Source organism: Arvicola amphibius, chromosome 18 (genome assembly GCF_903992535.2).
Source record: "Arvicola amphibius chromosome 18, mArvAmp1.2, whole genome shotgun sequence".
In the NCBI taxonomy this organism is placed as follows: Eukaryota; Metazoa; Chordata; class Mammalia; order Rodentia; family Cricetidae; genus Arvicola; species Arvicola amphibius.
The window spans coordinates 31519413-31545808 of NC_052064.1; the positions used below are offsets into that span (position 1 = coordinate 31519413).

Sequence of the window (26396 nt, forward strand, 5' to 3'; positions counted from 1 at the left end):
TTTTTTTTTTTTACGTGATTTTTAATTGGTTTGGGTTACTTTTCTTTTTCCCTTTTTGAGGTACTAGGTATCAAACTCAAGGCTCTGTCCATACTCCACCACTAAACCACACTCCCAACCACACTCCCAACCTAGTTAGGAAGTTTTAATAGATACTGAAGAAGGCAACGTGTCCCCAATGGGCAAAGGCTCTGCAGTCCCCTCTTTGATTTGCTTGTTTGGTTGTTTTGTTCTTTGAGTTAGGGTTTCTCTGTGTAGCCCTAGCTGCACTGGACCTCATTCCTATAGACCAGACTGGATTTGAACTCACAGAGATCTGCCGGCCTCTGTCTCCTGAGTGCTGGGAATAAAGGCGTGCGCCCCCACTGCCCTTCTTGTCTTTGAAATTAAACATACACACATGCACACACACTAACACACGCAAGCACACACGCACGTGTGCACACACACTAAAACACACTCACTAACACACACACACACACACGCACTAACCTGGTGGGTTAATGTTCTCCAGTGAGGTGCTGAATGAAGATCTTCTAATGCACTCTCATGCCTGACTTCCAGGCTGGGATAGTGAGCTGGGTCCTGCAGAGGAAAAGAACAGTGGGAATTTAAATCTACCAGAATGTTCTAGGGGAGAACGCTGGTGCAGCTCCCAGCAACCAACTCTACTCTGAAGTCTAGAGTTGATTAAGTGTTCACCCTTTCAGAGCCCTGGGATCTAAATGGGCTCCTGACCACAGGAGGACCCTGCAGGTACATATCCTCCTCTGTGTTGTGACAGACCACAAGAAATCAGAATATCACTCACTGCCACCGTCTCTGCTCCTTTAGATTATTTTCCGGTCATCACTATTTTCTCAACCTTGTCTAGATAACAGACTTGCTCTCCTAAGTGGCAGGAGGGGGGTATGCACCAATACAACAACGGAAAGAAGTCAAATAAAACAGAAAAGACAAAACTCGACATGCAGGAAAAGTCAGAACCAACGCCCATTATAGCAAATGTCCCCAAAGCTGCTTAGTGACATCTGCAGGCACAGAGAAGGGCAGAGGGGCACAGCTGCCATCTCCCCACAGAAGGGACCTTCTGAGAACAGACAGCAGGTCAGGCGCTATTTTATAAAGACGTTAAATGATATACTTCACGATTATTTTATAATTTATAATGATTTAACCTTTATAGTTAAAATTTTTAATAGAAAATAAAGCCAGCAGCAGCTAGTATTTCCAAAGAGAGGAAGCTAAATGGGGCAGACGTTGTCAAATATATCAGTGGATTCACCAAAAAACTGTATTGTTTGCTGCTCATCAGGAGTTAGTGTCTACAGCTGCTTTATTTTCTCACTTTTAGAGACCTGGTGGAAATACGTCATTTAGAGACGATTTCAAGCTCGTCATCGCGAACATCTTATATGGCTTATTGGTTCTTATTTATCCTCATCTATACTGAGAAGACAGCCTTTCGAGATCTTCATGAGAGGACTTCCTGTCCTCTATTGATTTATTTATGTATTATCTTTTAGGAATTCTTTGAGAGCTCTGTATAATGCGTTTTGATCCAACTGGCCCCCTCTCCCACCTCTTCCCTCCAACTTAAAGTTACTGTCTGATTTCTATACAAGGCAAGGAATCATGGCATCTCGTCTAATTGGGTTGATTGTGGCAGGAGGCTAATGTGGACCATTAGGTCCAAGTTCCTTTCACCCAGAAAATGATTTTCAGAGAACTTTTTCTAGGCATGCTTTCTCTGGGCAACAATCACATTAGCCCTACGCTCAGGGAAAGCAGAAGAATGCCTCTGGAATACTAGCATCGCCAAGAACTGTCATTCTAACCAGCATCCTCTGAATCGCTGGGACCACGCCGAGCCTCCTCCCGCTGCTGACTCACTTCCCAATACGGGGGTGGCTGCCATCTATGTATGAATGAGGGTTAACCCAGACAAAGAATCACACACAATAAGGTAAGCTTCAGCAGGTGGGAAGAAAATGCATTCACCTCATTAATATGTTTTCTCAGCATTATCCAGACAGATGAGAAGTCGTAATAACTGAGAGGTGTTAAGCAAACCCCTGTGCAGGTCTGTGCCTTCCTTGTAATCCCTCTTCAGACATACAGCCATCCATGAGACCACCCAGTGAAAGCCATCGGGAGGATGTGATTCTAGTTTCTCATCCTCTCCGGTCCACGGATCCTCAGCAGGGTCCGCTGCCCCTGCTTTGGGCATCACAGTGCACACAATGGCTCCACTTACCATTCTCCTTAGACTCTGGCACACCTCCAGGTAGAACTTGAAGAGAAAGCTGATAATGAGGGTCCTCTTGAACTCCACCTTCCCCCCGGGAGCAGAGCCTGGCAGGGTGACTTCATTCAGAACCAGCCTGCACGCTGTGTGGAGCATCTCTTCATCCCAGGGCCTGTGAGAGGCACGGGAGGAGACTCAGACTGCCAGGGCTCATGATCTCACAGGCTGGGCTAATGCATAAGGCCCAGGGCTGCAGTCTTTACGGGGAGCAGGAGAGCAGGGTCTGCAGCCAGGAAAGCTGAGTTTAGGATGCTCAGCAACTCTCCAAGCATCTGGCTGGGTCTCACCATATCCTCACCCATCAGAAGTCCTGAGCCCAGGAGTCACTCCCTGCCTCATCTACTCCTAGGACATTTCTGTTCACCAGCTCCCGGGTAGCACTGTGTGTGTGTTCACATATGTAACCTGCTCAGCCACTCATGAGGTAGGTTTGGTTCTCTGTAACAGGCCACGAAACGGAGGCTCCATGGTGTGAAAAAGACTGACTGCGTTAAATTAAGAAGTAAAGGAGACTGAGCTAAGATGTGCACCAGGCAGTCTGAGCCACTGAAGCCTTAAAACACACGTGCTGAATCATTACTCTCTCTTAATTCATCTAGAAAGTTCTCAAGAAAGATTACCTATTGTTACCTACAGATAAAACAGCTCAGGTAAGCAAAAAAGAAGGTTAGCAACCAGTTAGCACACGCTCTATTTTTAATCAGAAAAAGATCTTCAGATTCCCCTTAGAAAAGAATGTAAATTCATATGAGAAGAAATGAGCATCTGACCCCCTTTCTGTCCCTGTCTCTTTCTTACATACACATATACACACACTCATGTACACACACCAGACACGTGCACATGCATCCACGCTCACACACTATGTACACAGATTACAGAATGCTCCTTTCTAAATTTGCCAAGAAGCAACAAGGACGATGATATCTTGTTGGAATTTCCAGCCATCAAACCGGGAGATCCCAAGCATTTTGTCTTCTTTCTGTTGCAGCTTCCCACAGGGCAGGTGGCTCGGGTACCTGGAAGCTAAGGACACAGCGTCTCACCTTCCGATGAGTTTCTGGCAGGAGTTCTTAGCACTGACGGTGGTGGGACCAACACCGCCATACACAATGGAAAGCTCCTTAATGAGGTCACCGCCCTCTCTAAAGAGGACCCTCATTCCAGAGTTGACGATCGCTAGTGCATTCTGCTGGCGCTGGGCTTGTCGGAAGGCTGACACAAACTCCCACTGAGAGAAAGAGCCACAGACAGAACTCCCCTGAGAGACAACTCCAAGCCAAAGGTATTTGATTTCAGCACACTTTCTGTTATAGCCTCTGTCCTATGTTCCTTAAGTTCAGACGCTTGAATTTTAAACCTTAGTACTTCAGTTCTTGGGGTCAAAATAAAAGAGAGGCCCTAATAAGTCAGGACCCTAATCCCAGTTGACTGGTGTCCGTGAAGAGACAAATTGGACAAGGACATGAAAAGGACCACAAAATGGTAAAAGAAAGGCAACTATGGTCAAGGTCCGAGGTCTTACAAGACGTCACCAACAGATACCTCGATATCAGAGTTCTAGCCCTAGACGTCCCAGGAACTAAAGCTCCATTATTTGAGCCACTCAGTGTGCTTCTGTGGGACGGCAGTCGGCCTAAACCATCACATCTCCTGTGGCAGGCTTGATTCTCCCACTCTACAAATGAGGAGCCATGGACTTGGGGTGATTCATTAATTAGTTCAAGTCTTGAAACCAGAACTCAAGCCCCAGGGTATCCAACTTCAAACGCGTGATTTCCCCCTGAAAGGTCCCCTGCAAATGTCTTTTCAGCTTCATTCAGGCCCCAGGATCTAGGCAGAGCTGTCTCTCTTAGGGAAGACGTCAGAAAGGGCAAAGGACGCCTTTGGAAAAGCAACTTTAGAGTTTGGGGCAGAGGAAGAGGAAAGATGGTCTCCTAAGTTCTAGAAGTGGCAGAGGTTACACAGCAAGGGGACAGTGACTGTGTCCAAGCCCCTCCGCCCCCCAGCACCAGTGGCCCCTGTCACTTCCTAGGGTGAACTTCATCCCCTCTGCAAACACACGTCTGTGTCTTGAGCCTGCTCAGGCTACAGCCGGTGGGGCCACTTGAAGTGGAGAGGAAGGGCTATCCTTACCTTCCTGGAACACGGGATGCTCACTGAGACCAACACTTCCTGAGGTCTGAGATCCGCATCGGGACTCTTGCGGAGAAACTGCTCACTTAAGGGGATCTGTCGATCTCCATCTGTGGAGAAATGACACCTCCTCTGGAATCTTTAGTCTCTTGAACAAACTTCCCAAACTTGGGAAATGATTCTATGGACTGTTGTGGGTGGCAGTGTGTGTGTGTGTGTGTGTGTGTGATGTCTCTCTGTGTGTGTGATATCTCTCTCTCTCTCTCTCTCTCTCTCTCTCTCTCTCTCTCTCTCTGTGTGTGTGTGTGTGTGTGTGTGTGTGTGTGTATGTGTGTGTGCGCATGTGTGAGGTCTGACAGAATCTTAAAATGTTTCCTCTAGCCTAGCCCTCCTCCCTGGGAGACAGTTTTCAGACAGACTGAGCGACTTCTCAGACTCAGAATGGTAAAGGAAATTATAGATGTTATAGAGAATAGTCATGTTCCACACAGGACTTCCTGCTTCCTCAGAGGGAGAGCAACAAACCAAGCTTAGTAACTCCCCGAACAGAAACTGCTGTTACCTTTGGACCATAAGTTGAGGGTACAGTTCCCCACAGCCAGGAGGGGATTCAGATCGGAGTCCAGATGTCTGCTCACGATGTGGCCCCCTAGAGACTATAGAAAGTGGTCACTGTCACTTCTGTTACACAGTTATGAAGCACAGCACTAAAATAAAAGTTAAGTGATACATCGGAGAGCTGTTCTTTTGGTTTCTTTTAAAGAACGGGAAGGAGTCACCAGTTACAGTCACCAAAGACACGAGTGCCAGAGTAGACTTGCTGAATACATACAGCCATGTTCCTGATCTGGGACCCGGCCAGAGTTCTGAGGTGCTTCAGGAGGGCACGGTACGTCTGTGTCTTCTCTTCGGGAAGCTTCCGGACCACATCAGCCAGAATGTCCTTCACCTGATCCAGGCTGAGGCCAGCACCGAGGGTCAGCCCTGAAATAAAGTCTCCCGTGAGTGATGCCGTGTGGTAGGTGATGACCTCAAAGAGTTAGACCAGAGCTACAGGCGTAGGAATCTTGATATTGGATCCACGCTGCTGCGTCTATCGGTCGTGGTGGTGATGGTGACGGTGATGCCGGTGGCGTGGGGATGGCGGTGATGCGTAGATTGATGGTGGAGTCGGTGGTGGAGAGCGTGAAGGTGACTGAGTATCACATATTATACTGATAGTAATAAAAAAACCCTCCACGTATGTAAACACAACCACGAGATATTAATAGGTTCACTTCAGAGAAGACAAAACTAAGACTCGGCTCAGTCACGACCCCAAGATCTTAGATACACTATGTCATCGCCAAGAATCGGATTTCAGGGACTTTATCCCAAGCCCCCATCCTGAGGACTGCTGGGTCTCACTGCCATTTAACCACAGTCCCTTTGTGAGAATGAAACAGGCCAGACTGCAGAGGCCTAACCCCCACGCATTTCCTTCTGCCTCGCTCTGGAGAGCAGCCAGAATGTCTCATTCCGCTGCTTCTTCTGTTCTCCTCCATGGCCCAGATCCTCCTAGAATCCTTGTTAGTTTCCCTGATACTGCAGTTGGAAGAAAAGTCCCTCAGTGACAGTCTGACTTCTCAGACTGTGTCAACTGGAACTTCAGAGAATTCTGCCTGGACTCCCTCCAGACCTTCCCAGCTCTGTCTGAAGAGAAACTGGGAAGTCTCACTAGAAACAGCTCTCCGCTGCCCATCACTGGACTCGGCGGCAGACCAGGGGAGTGCACTTCCAGGGAAACACAGAGGGTAAGAACTCACCATCACCGGCCTGGCTCACAACACACATCTCTTCAATTCTGTCAGGAGAAATTACGACGGGGTGGAAGACACCTTTAAACTTTACTTCAGGCCCTGAGGGATTATGGGAGAGACACAGGATTAGAATAAAAGGATTTTGACTACTCTCTTAAATTTGAATCATGATTAACCCTATGTCTTAGGACATATAAAAGTTGATTCCTTTTATTGGGCTGTTTATTGCAAACCACAAGCAGAGCCAGTGACCGCTAAAACTCGAGGACTCTTTAGAATTGTTAGCCCTAAAACTTGTGCTATGTAGTACACTCAGATGTCACTGGGAGAAGATCCTGGGGCCCTGCAGAGAGATGGGCAGCCACCCTAGGCCTATGTGGAAAAGGAGAAGACCCTAACACTGCCTTTTAAGTAAATCACATTGTACTCACAGAGACAGCACCCAGAGATGACAGACAGAACAGTTTCAGGATGATGTAGGCACCAGATGGAAAACCAGAACACTGGCACCCCTGATACTGGCCTACCATTGGGCCAGCCTGTGCTCAGTGAAGCCCAGGCTAGTCCTGCTGCTAGGTTAGCATGGGGCCAGCAAGCCAGCCTCTGCTCCAGTGAAGCACAGGCTAGCCCTGCTGGTGGGTTAACATGGGGTCAGCAAGCCAGCCTCTGCCCCATTGAGGCACAGGCTAGCCCTGCTTCTGGGTTGGCATGGGGTCAGCAAGCCAGCCTCTGCACCTCTGAAGCCCAGGCTAGCCTTGCTGCTGGGTTGGCATGGGACCAGCAAGCCAGCCTCTGCACCTCTGAAGCACAGGGCAGGCAGTTTCTCATGCTGGAACATCTCTTGAACAACACTGGGTTTCCTGGCTGAGCTCCTGACAACACACCCACGTGATTCTTGTTTCCCTCATAAGACATCCCAGGGGGTTCACATACCCACAGAGGTGTTCCCCATCACGATGGGGGCCTGGGGATACTTGAATTTAACCTCCACGAGTTCCTTCAGAGTCACTGGGGAAATCCACGTCATTCTCTCGCCTCTGAACACCCTGGTCTTGGGTGACTGTTTCTCAGCCAATGTCTGTGAACAAGGCAGCAGGGATACGAGAGCTTATGACCAAATTCCCTCCTCTTCTCATTCGATTTTTATTGAAACAGAGAAAAGAAACACTTATCTTCTAAAAACTAAATTGTGTGACATAAAATATAGCTCCACCAGGGGTCAGATTTCAAAGTTGAAGATGGGCAGTGTTTAGACCTGGAAACTGAAGCTCCCATTGGCTCTCGGGAAACTCACAGTAACTCATTTTGATGCTCACTAACATAAAAATGTGCTCGTTTGGCCAAATCCTCTACAGAACATGAACTTCTGCATAGACAGAAGGAGAAACACATCTACACTGAAGCCCATTGACTGTGCCTCATGACTTTGACAGACGTCATCAGCTGTGTCTCAAGTCCACCCCACACCCCCGTGGCAGCTCCACCCTCCCCTCTCCACCTCCTGCTGGGCCCACACTCTGGACTCTGGGGTGAGGATGACAGGCGAGCATTGTATATTTGCCCATCAGTTTGTTCTTATACAATTTTATTAATTCCTTGAGAATTTCATAAATGAACACATGCACTTTTATTATCTTCCCTACCATTCCTCCACCTAACTCCTCCAACTTAAGTATCCACCCTCCCAGCTGAAGTCTCTTTTCTCCCCAAACCCTACTGAGTACAATGTGTGATGTCCATAGACTCCGGATACAGGGCCATCCACTGGGTCAAGGACAACCTAGAAGTAAGTGGTCACATCCTTGAAGGAAACTGACCCTCCCTCCTCAGCTGCCTTTATTTGTGTCAGATAAGGGTGGGGGCTCGCGAGCCTCTCACATCTCCATGCTGAATGTTGACTGGATTGAGCTTGTGTAGGCAATGAGTTCATGCGGCAATGACCCTGTCGTTTCTAGACGACATTAATTCCACCCTCTTTTCTCAAAGTTCCCTGAGTCGTGGAAGGAATGGGTGTAATGTAGATGTCCCATTCATGCTGAGCTGAGCACCCTACAAATTCTCTGCCCTTGGACAAGCTGTGAAGTCTGCATTAACCCCTGTCTGCTGCAGTGACGTGTCTCTGATGAGGTCAGAGAGATGTGCCCTCAGCTTTTCACAAGACTCCCCCTGACAAGTCACCAGGAAAGTGAGCAGCTGCCTTCCTTACCATTAGCTCTGGAGGAAATATCAGCTCCTGGGTTGGATCCAGAGGCAGAAACTCCTCTTCTGAGAAGAGTTCTGGACTTGTCTTTAAAAAGAGAAAATGACAGAAGTTATAGTAGTGTCCCCTATTCTCAGGGGACATCTATCCCTGTGGGTATCCAAAACTACAGGCAGGTTGAACTTTAGAAGGTTCATAAACACACTCCAGTTTTCCTATTCATTCTTACTGCAAATCTTAGCAACACACTCTAGTATTAAACATATTTTTCCCTGAAAAATAAAGTACCCTGAAACTACTCTTTGGCATATATGAACATACAGGCTTGGTGCCATTATTAAGTAAAGCAATGGCTATTTGAACACAAGTACTGCAATGCTGTGCCAGTCAATCTGGTAACCATGGCAACTGCTCAGTTACAGGTGCGCAGGTAAGGTGTACAGCATGGATACATTGGACAAAGTGGGGGGGGAGGTTCACCTTCCAAGGGACCCAGGGGTGTTCACAGTGAGAGAATCCATGAAATTCATAATGGAATGTATTTTGAAACCTACATTATTTCTAGAATTTCCCACTTAATATTTTCAGAATATGGTTAAGTACAAGTAACTCAGATTACAGGAAGAGAATCTGTAGTCAAGAGGTGACTACTATATTATTGTCTGGCTCCTCTACTCTAAGTTTTTAGTGCAACGAGACCGGAAGAAGACGCTCAGACAGTCCAGGGATGGTGGCGCGTGCCTATAATCATGAACTTGGGAGACAGAGGCAGGAACAGCATAAATTCAAGGCCAGGCTTAGTTCTATGATCATCTGAGGACAGAATGGGCCCCACAGGACCTCACCCCTCCCCCCCCCCAAAGAAGGCTGACAGACAGACAGACAGAGGACAAACAGGAGCTCGTTGGACATGGTCCCAGCTGCCAGCCAAGGATTCTGCTGCAGACCTGACCTCTAATAACTCTGCAGGTGTCAGCATGCCTCTGCACTCCTCAGCTTCCTACACGTTCCCTCCGAGTCTGGGGGCAGCGGAGGAGACAGGCAGGAGCAGGCAGACATTGAGGACCTAAGGGAGACCTGGAGCCCAGCCTCTCCTGCCATTGTTCTTTCCCTCCATCTTCACTCTGCTTCTTGTCACTAAAGATGCCCTTTCACAACCGAGAGACCCTGGGGATCAGTGCTTTTCTGCCCTACAGACAGCAGCATTTGAGTAGGACGGATTTGAGTAATGAGGGACCATGTGGATGCGACAGGTTTATAAACAGATTATTTATCTTGCAGTTGGTTTAATAATTGCATCTATTTGTGGGGCAGAGTGACATTACACACACATGCATGAGACGATCTTGTTATTGTTTAGCATCTGGTATCTCAGACATGAATTGGTTCTTTGAGTGGAGAATGTTAAAGATTCTACTAGTTATTCTGAAATAGACAACCCATTGTCAAACACGATCACCCCGCTATGCTACACAGCAGTTAGAAGGCATCCTCTCAGCCGGCTGCACCACGGACCTGCTCACCCTCCTATCTCCACCCCCAATCTCCTCCTGGGCTGAATCTTTAGACTGTATGGAGACAGTGGGCATGGGAGAGGGAGCATGTTGACATAGACGAAATTGTCAACCCCAGCAGCCACTGATTCTTCCAAAGACTCGGTCAGTGGCTTCTCAGGTCTCAAACACCTTTATGACAGCGCCCCATTCACGGACCTCATCGCCTTCCTGAAATTCCGCCAATCCATTGACTCCTCGATCCCCATTACAGCACACCCCATTTTCTTTAATTTGACAGCAGCCAGAAGCCTATGGGGGAAAACAAAACAAGCCAATGAAAATTCCCTGGGGGTTCTATTGTTAACTGGGTGCCTACAGCTGCAGAACCAATATTGTAAGGCACTGTAAAAGAAAACCGTTTACACTTCAACATATTGAAGGTAACTCTAATGAAAACCAAGTTTACAAAATTCTGAATACCAGCAATTATTTAATAAAGGTCTTACTAGATAATCCTGTCATACAACAATAAACATTAACCATATTAATTATTGATACTAAAAATATTTTAATACCACTAAAGGAAGTAACAAGAACTGACAGTTTGTTCTGATCCTATCTATGAGGTTTTGATCCCATAGTTCACCTTGCAGGAGTGACCTTCTGGTGGTGGGGGAGGACCAACAATGATGGAGTGTGTATTAAAATTCCACAAGAGCTTTTTACTTTATATAATAGTCTAAAAACAAAGAAAAAAGCGGCAACTTTTAAAAATGTTTGTTAGTTCTATTAATATTAATGACTGAGTAGCTTTCTAACTGGCACATGGTGGCCCTATCCTGGAGAGGGATCGCCTCCACTGTCAAATAGTCCAGTAAACACATGCAAAGGCGCAGGGACCACTGGACCACACTATGACCAGGGCAATGCTGGACCACACTGTGACCAGGGTTATGCTGGACCACACTGTGACCAGGGCTATTCTGGACAATGTTGTGACCAGAGCAATGCTGGACCACACTGTGACCAGGGCTATGCTGGACCACACTGTGACCAGGGCTACGCTGGACCACACTGTGACCGGGGCTATGCTGGATCACTCACACACACATATCAAATTTGCAGGGGGCTGTGGGCACCCAGGAAGGGTCCCTGATGTAGGCAAACAGGTCAAGAGCAGCTTCTAGGGAGGAATGACTTAGGGTCAAAGACAAACTGCTTGGATGCTGACAATTTGATTACCCAGGCAATGATATTAAAGCCTCCTGCCCAGGACAAAATGACACACAAGAGTTGTAGACCTTAAGCTAAGAAGTGGTCCTGTGTTTGTAAAAATAACTGTTGCCATAACACACCAGGGAGCTCCTACGCTGCTTCGTTTTCTTTCATGAAGAATGCATTCGGCCATGCATTTCTTTCTACTCACTTTACAGAAAGTCTTGCATGCGTCGATTATGGGCCTGTATCCAGTGCAGCGGCACAGATTTCCTGAAGGAGACAGAGCAGGTCTGGTTACTCAAGAACCCCGGACAGAGCCATGGAACGCCAGGTGAATGTTGGCGTGAAGGACCCCATCTTAGAAGACAGCTCTGTTTGACGCCTTAATTTTGAAATATTGTGTTTGAGATTTCATTTTTACATCAGCATCCTGGGATATCTAGCCAAGAGTCCTGGAGTATATTTTAACATCTCGGCCATCTGTACTTACTCTCTGTGGACACATCTCACACCCTCTTCTTAGGACAGATGCTCAAAGGACACAGTGATTTTAAGACAAAAAGTTGTTCTGTAGTTGCAATCAAGAGCTCAATTTAAAACAATAGCCACTTTGTTGAGACGCTACTGACCCTCCTGTGTCTAATCAACTGATTAGTGATTGGTGTATCTGAGATAAGTATCCCCCAGTCTGCACTGTGAGCAGACCTAACACTCTGTTTCCTCACGCCATTTATTTATTTAATCATTCAACCAGGAGGAAGGCATTTAACCAAAGACTGACCCTCACGACAACTGTTTACATAGCATAGTATGGATAGCTGTGGGAACCAAATTGCGTTTCTTGGATTTATTTCTTTTGCATAATAAACTTTGCAATCTTTGATCGATAAGTCCTCATTTTCTCCTTCTCCACCCTCAGGTAATCGCTATTCAATCACCATTCATATCCCTGCTGCTACTGTTCTACTCCAGGTTGTCCGTATGATACAGTGTTTGTTCTCCTGGGCCTGGCTTGTTTCACTTGGCATCCTGTGCTATGGTCCATGCGAGTTGTTACTAGTGAAGGGTCTTCTTTTTTAAAGACAACGGGAAGATTCCTCTCAGAATTAATACTTACCACGGCAGCTATCAGTTTTGACAGAGGCAGAGCAAAGGGAGGAAGAAGAGAGACACAGAGAGGAAAGTTTCAGTTGACCAAAGCTATTCTGTAACAGTAAAGAAAAGGTGGGGAAAGTGGGTGGATTCTGAACCTGGAGGCAATTACACACACAAGTGACTGCAATAGATGATTTGGTCGGTGTTTCTCTCACAGTGGGTCTGTGTCCTTACTCCACCCCCAATATGAGGTCACATTATATTTGTTTGTGACTGTGTGTGTGCGCATGTGTGTGTGTTCTATGTACACATCTACTGGTGTGTGTACCGTGTGTGTGAGCATATGCGGTGGCTGGAGGTTGACACTAGGTGTCTTGCTCAATTTCTCTACACCTTTTTTGAGACAGAGTCTGGAACCTGGAAGCTGGCTAGCCAATGGGTTCTAGGGGTCCTCCGGTGTCTGATGCACTCTCCTGCCCCAGGACAGTGATTATACACCATCCGTCCCAGGCTTTTACATGGGTGATAGTGACCAAAACTCAGAAGCTCAAGCCAGACACTGACTGAGCACATTTCCCCAGCTCCTGAGGCCTCATTTCAGAAACAGCACAAGATCGAGTTCTCCGCTGAGAGATTTCCTCAAATCTTCATCATTTATACATTGCCCACTCTTGTCTTAAGCTACTAAAATTTGAAAATGCATCATCAATGTTTATAACACAAAGAGCCTTAAAGAAAAATGCGACCACCTGGAAATCAGGCAGGATCCAGTTTAGGTGCTGGGAAACACCTTTCTACCTGTGTTTGCTCTGAGTGTCCCTGAAATATTTTGTAGAGGAAGCAAACAAGCAAGCTTAGACTCATGTTCCCTGGACAGGAAAATAAGAGGTAAGAGACAAAGAGAAACAAAGCCAGGGAGCATTTCAGCAGACAGACATAGAATTTGAGAAGCTATTAATGCTTAAAATGTGTTCAGAACATTAGCAATGAATGTACACATGTACACATGCACACACACATGAGATGATGATGATGTAGATTGATGATAGATAGATAGATAGATAGATAGATGATAGATAGATAGATAGATAGATAGATAGATAGATAGATAGATAGATAGATAGATAATGAATGGATGGATGGACAGACGGACAGATAGATGGACACAGAGAGAGAGAGAGTCATTAAAGTAAGCATCCCTAGTAGATTTCATCCTGACTTCCAGCTGTACACAAAGACACTCTCTGATCCTTGCTCTGTGGTGGTGAGGGCGCCTATCACATGACTTAGAAGCTACTTTTGCTAAAGAATCTTTTGCTGACTCTCCCCTTGGGCCCACAGGCAGTGATGGTAACCAAACCCAGCATGACACCTGCCACCTATACTGTCTTCTCCATCTGTCTCCTTTGCCAAACACCCCAGTGAGATTCCAGGTGGACTCTGCATGGTGGGCTGAAATTTCTCAGAGTGTTCATCCAAAGCCCCTATTCCTCTTCTTCCAAGTCAATGTGTAGATCTGGCTTGCAGATTGACATCAAGAAATCAATGTTTCTGCTTACAGGGATCATTTCTAATAAACCACCTTTTCTAAAGCTCAGCTTCTCCTTCTACGAAATGACGATAATAATATTTAAATGAATTTACAATTAGCAATTATTTTAGCACATGACATATTGGAGGTATCCAATTATTTCTGTCATCACCATGTAAAAATAAAAGCATACTTACCACCAAGGGCGTCTGTCAGCTGATCTAGAGTGGGCTCTGGATGGTTCCTGAGCAGGGCATACATGGACATCACCATCCCGGGAGTGCAGAATCCACACTGTGTGCCATGACACTTGGCAATTCTCTCCTAGAAGCAAAGGTTAGAAATGCAGACCTTGCGCTCTCTTCCGGGCCTACAGAGTCAGAGCGGCGTCCCCAGGACATTCTTGAGCTCACTAAATTTGGAGAGGAGGCCCCCGAAAGCAAACATCTCAGGTGGCTTCCCTTGGGCCAGTCTGATGGTTGAGCCCCATAAGCTGCTCGGCTGGACTTCAAACACTGGTTCTGAGGCTTTGCATGGCCAGGGAGTTTGTGATTTCCACCCCAGCAGCACGCCAGATCAACTAACTGTTAGGTCAGGCTGAGGGAACGTTGCATGTCTGTGAAAGACTCCTCAGTGTGCAGGGAGAGTGTGAGCCCCTGCAGCAGAGGAAGCCCTTGGAAGAAATGAACGAATCCTGTTCAAGTTGGAAAACATGGAAAAAGTGTGATAATGCAAACACTTGGGAATGAACGTGGGCACACCTCCACCTCTCTCTCTCTCTCTCTCTCTCTGTCTCTCTCTCTCTCTCGTTTACATCTTCCTCTGACAAGTCCAAGCTCACACAGCATTTGGGAAGGAGCAGGGAGTCTGATACTTTTAATTCAGCTTTTAAATAAAGTTATTTCTAATTTTCCAACAACAAAAATTGTATGTGTCAATGCACATGGCTGGTGTTTCCTTCAGGCTTTGGGAGGTACAAGACGGATAGCTCCCTCTAATTGAAACACAGAGGAAACAAAGCTGGTCAGGCCAGCATCTGCCTAGGACGGGGAATCTTCTAGTCTTCCAAGAGCACATTCCTGAGAAGTCAGCTCCTTATCCATCCCTGCATCCCAGCTTTATCCTCAGCTCCAGAGACTTTTACTGTCATCCGTGACCAAGCAGCGGGGCCCAGACGTCCCACTCTCAGGTTCGGGGGCTCAGAGTCCCTTTAGGGAGCGGCGCAGCCTCACCTGAACAGGATGGAGTCTGGTGGTGGTGCTGCCTATGCCTTCCACTGTGGTGACGGCTGCGCCATGCAGCGAGCAGATGGGGGTCAGGCAGGCATTGACGGGATGATGCCTTCAGATGCAAAGAGAAGCACACGTGACAAACTACACGACATCCCGTGACAAGGGGACCGAGCGCCCCGTGGGCACCTCCCGTAGGCAGGCAGGAGTGACCTCCCAGGCCCTGAGTCTGTGTTTCAATCTCAGCACATAGGCATTTTACAGAAACGGTTCTAGAACCAGAGTGATGAATTCAGGGTCACAGCTGGAGAGCCGGTGGCAGAATGGAAATTAGACCTCATGATTCCAATCCCTGAAAGCTTCCACCAATCTAATTACTTCCCTCTCAAGTCGGGGCTGACACTCTCTAAATGCAAGTGACTGGCTATGAACTAAAGCCGCTTTCGTCCTGCGTGGGTCGAGCTGGGTGAAGGCTGCGTGGGCGGTGAAGTGAGCTTGCTGTCGCTCTTCAGTAGAAGAGGTAGCCTCAGGTGAAGAGCTGCTCCACCCCACAGGACCACTGCTGAAAATGCCCGACTGGAAACAACCCTACGATGTTCTCACTCACTAACCACAGCTACAGATGGGCAACGGGTACCATGTTCAAAACCCAGAATAATCAGCAAAGATTTGAACCTAACAATGAGAAACACCACTTTATCAGATAAAATTATAAATGTTTTTCAAATGTCCTAATGGTTATTATTAATAGAGGCTTTAGAAATGGGATTCCCTCCACTCCTGAGAGGTAAATACTCTCAGAGTTCTTTCAGAGACAGTTCACTGGAAGACATAAAAATAGCTTTAAAATACACATGTTCTTTAATTGTGCAAGTGTAGATGCATCATAAGCAAAGAGCCTTGGACATGATCACTGTGTATAAGGAGGTTTATTGATGAATCCTTAATAATAATCCACTACTTGGTGTTTGTTTTGAGGCTTCAAAATAATGTAACAGAAAAAGCCATTCAATTGAATTATTTGAAAACTAATCATGAAAACTTAGAAAAATTTGGACATTTAAGCATTATATGAAGTTTGCTTGTATATAATAAAAACAAAAGACTGAAAATATATCACCTAACAATAAATAAACATGAATCCTGGGTAACTGACTTTGTGCTAGGTGGAGCTGCAGGTGTTGGGACTCACGGGTGAACAGCGTCAGATCAGGGGTCTGTCTGTGAAAGAATGAATGGGGGGGGAGAGCGAATGACTGAATGGGAGACCGCAAATGAATGAATGGAGGGGACCGCGAATGAATGAATGGGGGACAGTGAATGAATAAGTGAATGAATGGATGGAGGGGACCACAAATGAATAAATGGAGGGGACAGCGAATGAATGAATGAATGAATGAATGAATGAATGAATGAATGGGGGGACAGCAAATGAATGAACGGAGCGGAAGAGAATCAACTCATGTGGGCAGTCAGGGAGGAGTGGGAATATTAATCCGTCCACTAAATCTGGATGACCTGAAGGATTTGAGCATGAACAGCAGATGATGCCGGATGTGTGGCTCAAAGTGGAGGAGAGCACGGAGCTGAACGAGACTCCTCGTGATGGGCAGAGCTGAGAGAACGCGCTAAGCTTTCACTGACTATAAAGACAAAATCCCCCTTTAGGGGCTAAGGATAACATGGCGACCCAAGATCTCCTGAAGCATCGGTAAGAGAGGAGCCCAAAGAGAACTTCCGGTTCCCTAAAGAGCTGGCAGCCAGGCTGGGAGGCAGGGAGAGGTGTCCCAGCCAAGGCAGGCCCAGCATAGCCCTGGCTGCTGCTCAGACCCTAGACCTCATCTGGAACGTGGGGAATGTGGGAGGTGGTTTGACAGATGCATGATGGGAATATCCCAGAAGACGGGAGAGACGGGAACAGATGAAGATGTGGAACAATAATGCGCTGGAGATAAATACAGAGCCCCCACTACGCATGCGCGAGCACTGAGATTTTTCTCAGGCCCCCACTACGCATGCGCGAGCACGGCTGCCTCCTCCACGGTCCTCTCTCGCTGGCCTTCCTTCCCAGACGGCAGAGTCGGCGCCTTTCAGCTCTGCTGAGGTCATGTCCCCACCCTTCCCGTATTCCTATTTATCCCTGGGTCCCCAGTGCCCGCACAGGTCTTCCCGCACGGTGATGTGCCCTGCACGGTCGCCAAGAGAGGAGGAAATAAAGCTGAGACCGCAGAGGTGGCTCAGAGCTGGGCTCTGCCGCAGGTACCTGATGGTCCTGGTGCTGGGGTTGAACCGCGAGATCATCACCGTGCAGGCGCCACAGCCGCCCCCTCCGCAGCCGTACTTCGTGCCTGGGAGTCGGACTGGAAGAGGCTGAGTTAAAGATCACGGTTTCTATGGCTTTATGTCCAGAATAGCCAGGACTTAGCACAAAACACCATCATAGACATGCATAGGAAAGTTCCATGTCGACTCACCAAAGGCCGCTGCTTAAGTCTGATCATTTCCTGTTTCCTTTTGTGTGTTAGGGATTGCACCCATCCTTTGTATGGAGCTGGAGCTCAGTCTGCCAAAAACAGGGCCAGACTGAAGAGGAGGCTGCGCACGGCAGTGCTCTGAGAATGTGCGTGTGGGGGCACACTGGATATCTGCCCTCATCATCGTGTGGGTCTCTGATGTTGTATGATGTTAAAATGTTATGTTATAAATGCTCTATGAAATATCCGTGTCACACTAGAAACACAGTGAGTCATTCACCTGCATCTTGTCAGCGGAGACTTCTAACTGCTCTCTCAAATATCTTCTTGATGTGAGATTCTGTATGCTGTGAACATCATTGGTTAATAAAGGAATTGTTCTGGGCCTATAGCATAGCTATAAGGGAGCAGAGCTAGGCAGGGAAAACTAAACTGAATGCTCGGAGAAAGGAGGCAGAGTCAGAGAGAAGCCATGGAGCATTCAGAGACCAATGCCGGAACTTTACCAGATAAGCCACAGCTATGTGGTGATACACAGATCAATGGAGATGGGTTAAATTAAAATGTAAGAGTTAGCCAATAAGAAGTTAGAGCTAACGGGCCAAGCAGTGCCTTAAATAATTTAATTTCTGTGTGATTATTTTGGGGCTGAGCAATTGGGAACACTCACACGCAAACACAGACCCTCAGGCTCACAGACTTACAAACACACGCGCTCACAGCACACAGCAAAGGATACGGGTCTTCCTCAGGTACGGTAACAGCATCATCTCAGGGTCGACATGCTTTTCTATCACCTGTGTGAGAGAAACACAATGATGCACACCAGAGCAAGGGCTGGTGTGAGTTATGTTCACACTGCCTAGGACCCTGCCAGCCTGCGGGAAAGGCACCCGGGGTGTGCAAGCATTAACATCACAGTGAATGTGCAAACGCCCAACCCTGCCTGTCCGTTGAAACTTCAGACACCTGTTAGTTAGTGGAGACCGCGACCATCCATGTCCCAGATACCCAGCCTAAAGCAGCAAATGCCTGTGCTGAGCCATGCAGAGCTGTGTAGCTAGGCTCGGGTGAGGCTGTGCAGCTAGGCACATGTAAAGGTGTGTAGCTAGGCACATGCAAGGCTGTGCAGCTAGGCACATGTAAGGGTGTGCAGCTAGGCACACACAAGGCTGTGCAGCTAGGAATACGCAAGGCTGTGCAGCTAGGCACACATAAGGCTGTGAGGCTGTGCAGCTAGGCACACGTAAAGTTGTACAGCTAGGCACACACAAGGCTGTGCAGCTAGGAACATGCAAGACTGTGCAGCTAGGCACACGCAAGGCTGTGCAGCTAGGCACACATAAGCAACTGGGCTGGCAGAGAGCCAGGTGCATAAACTGATGAGTCCATGGCTCCCTAGAATCCCCCTTTCTCTGTTTTGATTAAATTATTCAACAACTAATGTCTTGAGCATGCATTACTGCACAGACATATATGTAAGTAAAACACACATACACATAAAATAAGACTTGAATTGAATGTTTTAAGTTATCACATAAAGTAATGGATTTGTGGCATTTTTACTTTGTTTTTAACTCATCCTCTCCCACTGAGGGCTGCCAGGTTGTATTCTCTTTTGCTTTCATGTCCCACGCATCTGAGATTCCTTTGGCCATCATAGAACAGGCTGAAGAAGCATGGCTTGCTTGAAATGCTAATCATCCTTCTCCACATTGTGCAACTTTGTCCCTCTGGGAAGGAAGGCGGAGAAGGCACAGCACACATCCAGTGCTGACTCCTCCCCTGTGACTCTACTCGGGTACCGGCAGGACAAAGCAAGCCCTTTTGAGGAACATGCAATAAGGAAGACTACACAATAACCCTCAGACAACCTTCATGTTATATATTGAGTTTATTCTCGTCCCTCTTTTCCCCAACCAGCTCAGTGCCTCTCTCTCTGCCAGAACATCTAAGGTTATTTCTAACTTTTTCTTTCTTTCTTTCTGCCCACTGCAATCAGCGTCACCAGGTTCTGCCCCTTGAATGTCTGGAAACGATTCTCCTCTATGCTGCCACCACCAGCACAGGTCTTTAGCATCCTGAGCCTCCACAGTTGTAACAGCAGACTCACAGGTCTCTCTGCGGCCACTCTGCTGCCTGAGAGCCTTGTCTGCAGGAGCAGCAGCTCTAAGACACGATTCTGACCAACCGTGCAGCTGCCACGCCCCCAGGGAACTCCTGATCCTGCCACCACGTGTTATGACCCCCTCTTCTGCTCTGGAACCAGGATTTCCTGGAGGGCAACTAATTCCAATGAATTAAAGCCGGAGTCCCTGTGTTTGACACTTTCAATGCCTGGCAGTGTGTCTTTTATGCCACTCGAATCCAGACAGTACACGGACTTTTAACTTTCATTATAACTGCATTCAGTGTTCCTCTCCTGAAGAACAAACATCAAAAGCCGGAGGGGTGCTATGTAGATCACCAGCCCCTGAAGGTCTTCCGGGAGGCCTTGCAAAGGCAGACCTGAGTCACAGAAGTCCGGCTTTTCATAGGACCCTTCTTTCCAGTGTCTTTTTGTGTTTCTCTGAATAGCCCCTCACTCTCGACTTGCTTACCAGTGTTGAAACACACCCTTCACTAAAACTGGGAGGGACAAAAATAGGAGGGGAAAGCTGACATAATGTTTCTTTGTTTTGTGGGATTGGGAGATAATTCAAGAACCAAACCAGTATTTCTAGAGTCTATTTTACAAGGGATCACAGAACATTTGGTCCCAGGACCCGGTCCAAGGCTCCTGGAAGCCCCCAGCGGTGCCAATGGTGGGATTGAGAGATTAAAGGAAACTTCAGATAAGAAACAGCTCATTTACTCTTAAAAATCAATAGAACACGAAGCTGTACTACTTGTGAAGAGCTCCCTTTTGGAAGCAGGGAGGGAGAAGGTGAGAGACGTCAGACTCCACAGCTGCTGCCTCACTGAACTAAACCCCAGCATCACCTGTACTCTGGCTCCTGGCCACGTCTCCAGCCCCAACAGTTTATTCTCTGAGCATGGAAACATTCTCCTGCCCCAGGGCCTTTGCCCCTGGATTTCTCTGCCTGGAATGTTCTTTCCCCACACGGATGCTTGGCTACTTCCTCCCACACACTGCTCTAAAAGACCAAAGTGTCTCCTTCACCCACCCCATCAGATCCTGCCCATCTCAGTGTTCTTACGCCAGTGCCTGCCACCGCCCGACACATCACTCTCTCCATTTCTTTATATGACGTCAGCTGTTACCCCAGGGCGTGTTAACTCCACACCGGCAGGGGCCTCATCATTTCTGTGGTTTGCTGTATCCCATAAACCCAAACACAGTTTGGCATGCGTTAGGCTGATAACAAAACCACGGATTGAATATGCATGATCGCTCCTTGTGCAGTAAGAAGCATGGTCCCCGTTAGTAAAGGAGTGACCTCCATGAGGCTACCTCGGTGAGCGGCAGGCGTGTAAGGGACCCCCTGCTTGTTTAGTGTGGACAGAAGACTCCCGTGCTTATTCTGCTATGCAAAAGAAAACACGAAGGAGCAAGGCAACCCTTTCACCCCATTAGCCTAGCTCCCCCTCACGCTGGTCACTTGGGGTCCTAATGGAGCCCATGAAGGATCCATCTTATCCCATGTGAGGACCATAAAGCGGGGGAGGAATGACAAATTTTTTCGTAGGGCGTTTAAATTTGAGAGATCCTGAGCTTCAAGAAAACACTTTACAAACCCACAACTGTCTGAATCAACTCACAGCCTCAGAACAGTCTCATGAAAGTCTGGTGCTAAACCTTCCTTGGCTTCCTAAGGGTCAGCCAGTGCCAGCCAGGGAAGCGGCTCCGTTTGCCCATAGCCAAATTCAGGGACCACAGGTGATCCCAATAGAGGAACATTGGCACGTGGACAGACAGCAGGGCTCTGCCCACCCCCTCAGTGCGCTGTCAGTGTCTATGGAGAACATTCCGAGTAAGCCAGGTCACTGCCAGACCTCGGCTTTAAATGATGCTCAGGGACTTTGCTGTCTGCAAGCAACAGGCTTTGCTTGGAACAGTCGTAAAGGTCCTAGGAGTCAAAGTACACACAAGGAAAACAAAACAAACTGCCTCAGTCAGCGGGGTCCCTAGAGCCTGGCTCTGGCAAGCTGTACTGTGCCAGGAACTTGCTTTGACTTCACAAGTTAAGGCTTCCTCTGAGAAATAACAGAGAAGCCTGAATCAGGGCATCACTGTGGTCCTGTCAAAGTGGGTATCGCTCCCCTGGACAAGCTGAGAATCGGGGCTGGAAGATGCTGTTAGCTGGGGCTTTGAGGGTGGGAAGGGCTGGATTTGCAGTGCAGGATGGATAAGAACGAACTTTCCCCTGCTCTTTGGGAAGGGGCTGGGCTAGGGTATCCTGCTATGGCCATGGAAAGGGGATGTGGAGTAGGAAGAGGCCCTGGGATTCAGGCAATTCTGAAACTTGCCCTTAGACCCTTAGTCTCTTGTGTGCAGGTTGGTGAGGCAAATTTATCTGCGCCAAGGTCTCAGGGAAAGCAGGGCTCAGGATCAGAAAGGACCAGGCACCCGTGCAGGGGCCTCCCTGCGTGGGCAGCCCCGGGGCTCTCACCTTCCTGCCATTCACGAAAAAGAGCAGCTCCGTGGGCTCCATGACTCCAGAGGTTCCCAGCAGGTCCTGGGCAGCACTAAACACCAGAGAGAAAAAGTTGCCTGAGACGAGGGGAGGGGCTTGCCCGCCCAGAAAGTTCCGGAAGAGCCAGTGCTGCCCGGTTCCTAACAGGAAAACTTTCCTGACACCTATGGACCGTGCCAAGCAGGTGACACACGGAAATCTTGCGGCATCTTTTCAATTTTGCTTTATAACAGCGCTGCAGGCAAAGGAGGTCTCGGTAGAGGGTGCCAAGACTTGCTTATTGGAAATGGCTTCCTGTTCATTTGCATCTTCTCTGCTTGTTTAGGGGGAGGTCAAGCTGTCTGTAGTGCTGAGTCACTTCTGAGAGAACAGTGCCCTTAAAGGCAAATAACCACATTTATTTACTTGGAAAAAAAACTTACCTACATACTTAAAACCTATGCTCTGAGGGCAACTTTGTGTCCATCTCTTACATTATAAAACTTGGGAAATCTCAAATGAGATCAAACTAGTTTTCATACCTTGTCTCACTTAGTGCACCAGCCTAGATTGTATCATTCCTGCAAAAACGTCTTCCCCTTCCCTCCCAGACAGGGCATCTCTGTGTAGCTCTGGCTGTCTGTGAGCTCTAGCCTCAACTCGCAGATCTCTGCCTGCCTCTGCCTCCGGAATGCTGGGTTACACCACGTTTTTATTGTGAAAGCTGCCAAGTTTGTACATAGAAGAGAATAACCCACATCTCCAGAACTCCAGGGGCTTTAGTGGGAGTGGTTAGCACCTCCTGGCTTCCTGGGTGTCGGCAAGCAAATTTCAGATGCCGTGTTTTATGCCTAAATGCATCAGTAGACACAAAGTACGTGAACGCACATGCATACGCGCACGGGCGCGCGCACACACACATTTTTTTCCTTCCTTCTTCCTTCTGTCTCTTCCCTGTGGCAGAGTCTCACACTATAGCTATGGCTAGTGTGAAATTTACTGGCCTTATACTGACAGACATCAGCTTATGCCTCCTGAGTGCTGGGTTTAAAGGTGTACTCCACCATACCTGGCATGCTTTTCCTTTTTTAAAAAATGCTTTGTTTGATAGAGGCTGGGGAGATGGCTCAGTGGTTAAGAGCACTTGTTACTCCAGTCCAGGACTGGAGTTCAATTCCCAACTCCCATGGTCATCCATAATCTCAGTTTTAGGAAATCCGATTCCCTTCTTCTGACATCCCAGGGTTCCAGGCGTGCACATAACACACACATGCACACATATATACATACACACATAACACACACAGGCATGCATACATACACACACATACTTACACAAACATGTACACACACAATCTAAAAAAGCAAAGTTATATGCTTTATTTTGTCCATAGATCTATTTAAAAACAAGAACATTCATATTGCTGCACCAATAAAACTGGTGGGCGTTTAAGTCTTTTTATCCGTGGAGCACGTTCTGCTGAAAATGCAAATTAACAATCTTTTCCCACGCCAGTCACCCCTTCCGCGGTCACTGACTTAGAAAAGATGCTCTCATCTCACAGGGTTTTCAAATGGCTGCCACCCACTGGCAGTTGCTCAGATTTTTGTTCTAGGGGGATGCAATGCATGCGATGCTTTTGCTGCTCTTGTTTGCTATTACAAACCGTGGCGCCCTGACATTCGTCTAAGAGAATTTTTGATGGTTTCCCAAACGTGGGGCTACAGAAACAAACAGTAGATGTGTATGTACATTTTCTGGATATTGTCAAAATCTTTTCTATGAGTTTCTATCACGTTGCACGCTTCTAGCAATGTGCAAGAAGCAACTGTGGTACCAGAGGGAAGGGGTTAGATTCGTAAAGCCGAGATATCTGGGAACCTCTGCCCAGTCTTTGTCAATGCCTCAGGAGGGGGCATTTCAGGGGCTGGACCTGAGATTTGGGAGGTGGACTGCAAGGGAGGAGGGGACATGTGGGAAGGCAGGCTATAGCCTCTGAGGGAGGTGCGTGGCTCCAGACTGAGCATCAGGCTGAACCTGGGATTGCTGGAGCAAGCTGAGAACCAACCGGTGCTCTTGGGCATTACTAGGGTGGGGCTGACAAATGCCAGCACTTAGGAAGGAGCCAGTGAAGCCCTGTGCACTTGGTACTTCTCTCCTCTGTGGCCCCTGTTGACAGGAGTTCACACGAGGTCAGCCTACAGGAGAGTGTAAAGTTAGATTTGAGGTGATGGCTGGTGTGTATTAAAAAGTGGAGTTTGGTTTACAAGAGGCTCACGCTTGTAATTCTTCCCGCCTTTGGAAGCTGAGGCGGGGAGGGCATATATATGTGTGTGTGTGTGTGTGTGTGTGTGTGTGTGTGTGTGTGTGTGTGTGTGTATGTATATATGTGTGTATATATGTATATATACATAATGTTTCAGCATCATCAAATCTCTGGGTGTTTTCATCGTATCAGTGCATTGAAGTCCTAGAACACTGCGCTATTAATGTTACTCAGACTCCACCCTTCCCTCTCCTTTAACAACCAGACCAGGGTCATCACACTTGTTCTGGGAAACCAGCAACAACAGACCTGGGGCTCATGCTCTTAACCTTACATTGTTTTTATTTTAAGATGTATTTATTATGTATACAGTGTTCTGTCTGCACGTACACCTGCAGGCCAGAAGAGGGCACCAGGTCTCATCATGGATGCCTGCGAGCCATCAAGTGGTTGCTGGGAATTGAACTCAGGCCCTCTGGAAGAGCAGGCAGTGCTCTTAACCTCTGAGCCGTCTCCCCAGCCTGCCTTGGCATTTACCTCCACCCTTTCTATGTCCCACCGCAGAGGTGTGTGGGCGCTTCCTGGGGACACGTCTGTGGAACTCCAGGACCTACCCGCTTGCCTTCTTAGTTCTTTAGACCACAGTAAAAGTAATTACACATTTATCTCTTGGCTGGGTGCCAATCAAATTTCTATCAGCGCCAAGCAGCATTTGACCAAGTCGGTACCAACTGAGATTTCAAAATCCACTCAAATAATAACAGCTTATTCTGCGATGTGATCATAATATGGGTTCTCTGGCCGTAACCCCACCTTCTTCAGGACAGGTAGTCTCACAGAAATTAGGAACAGGACGGAGATGCTATTTTCCACCACTAGCAAACACTGCAAGGAGATAGACACGCTATTCAGAGAAGAAACACTGTGAATGACTGAGGATTCATAATCAAGGAAAATAAAAACTCTTCAGCTTCATTTGCTTTGACTTTAAAAGTCATTAATTTTGGAGCTCATACAGCTTGAGAAACATTAGCTTATCTGCAGATGGAGCTGCCTAGGGTTTAAAACGAAGTCTGCTATTTCTCCCTGCTCTCCAGCAAAAGAAGCCATTGTTAGTGGCTCGCTATCCCGAGGTAAAGGTCTTCCGTCCATTAATCAGTAACTTTTCTCTAGATTACACAGTCTATGTGATCTTATCTTCAGATAAGTCAAAGTGAGAGCCAAGCACTTACCAGTATTGTTAATGCAAGTGAAGTGGGTTTATTGGGGGCCTCTGAGTTCCAGCTTCAATACGCCATCAGGGTTCAGAACAGGACACTTATAATAAGTGGGAAAAAAAAAGGTCTGGGGATGAACAAATCTACTTTAACATGTTTCCTCTTCATGTCTCTTTATTCTTCATAAAAAAATCTCCCATTTCCCACAAAGCGATCAGTTTATATATACATACAGACACACTTAGCAATTCCATAGGCGATTCAAAGCACGCATCTCACAGAGCCGTGGAATCCAGGCACCTGTCAGCTCATGACTATCTCAGAAGGGTGAGACTGTGAAGCCCCTCAGCAGATACCAGAAGGGCTGCTTAAGGATGGGGTTTTCAATCAATACGGAATTCTATGAAGAGGAAAGACGGGGAGGGGGGAGGGTTGTGCACTAACTATGTTTCCTAAGTGTGACTAGTTAAGCTAGAAGCTTGTGGTTCATAACCGTAGAGGATATCACAGCAGTACTGTTGCAAGCTGAGCACTCCCAGTTCCTTTCACAGAGGCTGGGAACACAGGGGTTGTGGTAACCATGGCAACTAGTGCAGGTGTCCAGAGGAAGGCCAGGGCACTTGATTTGTATGGGCATTTTGCTAGCCCATTTAAAGGGAATTTCTTTGGAGACCTCCACTTCCAGCCCCTTAGTGGGGTGCCTGTTAACACCCAGGTGAGAAGGAATTCCTTTCTCTAGGTCTAGTTTAGCGATCCAAGCTTTTTTTTCCCTATATCTCTAGGAGTAAAGGCATACATAGTTAATTTCTT

At 47.4% G+C, this 26396-nt stretch overlaps 1 protein-coding gene across 1 annotated transcript in view; it reads right to left on the bottom strand.

Moving 5' to 3' along the window:
- LOC119803907 (aldehyde oxidase 1) overlaps positions 1-22396 on the bottom strand; it is a 50610-nt gene extending 28214 nt beyond the window's left edge. Inside the window, exons 1-16 of the mRNA XM_038315386.1 lie at positions 22100-22396; positions 18226-18283; positions 17276-17372; positions 15016-15124; positions 13981-14107; positions 11366-11427; positions 10156-10248; positions 8450-8530; positions 7177-7321; positions 6250-6342; positions 5277-5428; positions 5007-5100; positions 4445-4554; positions 3355-3539; positions 2258-2420; positions 493-585 (exon numbers count right to left, since the gene is read on the bottom strand). Of these exons, the coding sequence (XP_038171314.1) occupies positions 493-585; positions 2258-2420; positions 3355-3539; positions 4445-4554; positions 5007-5100; positions 5277-5428; positions 6250-6342; positions 7177-7321; positions 8450-8530; positions 10156-10248; positions 11366-11427; positions 13981-14107; positions 15016-15124; positions 17276-17372; positions 18226-18283; positions 22100-22141 (1704 nt within the window). The 5' untranslated portion in view covers positions 22142-22396. The remainder of the gene's footprint in view (positions 1-492; positions 586-2257; positions 2421-3354; positions 3540-4444; positions 4555-5006; positions 5101-5276; positions 5429-6249; positions 6343-7176; positions 7322-8449; positions 8531-10155; positions 10249-11365; positions 11428-13980; positions 14108-15015; positions 15125-17275; positions 17373-18225; positions 18284-22099) is intronic.
- Between the last annotated feature and the right edge of the window lie 4000 nt (positions 22397-26396).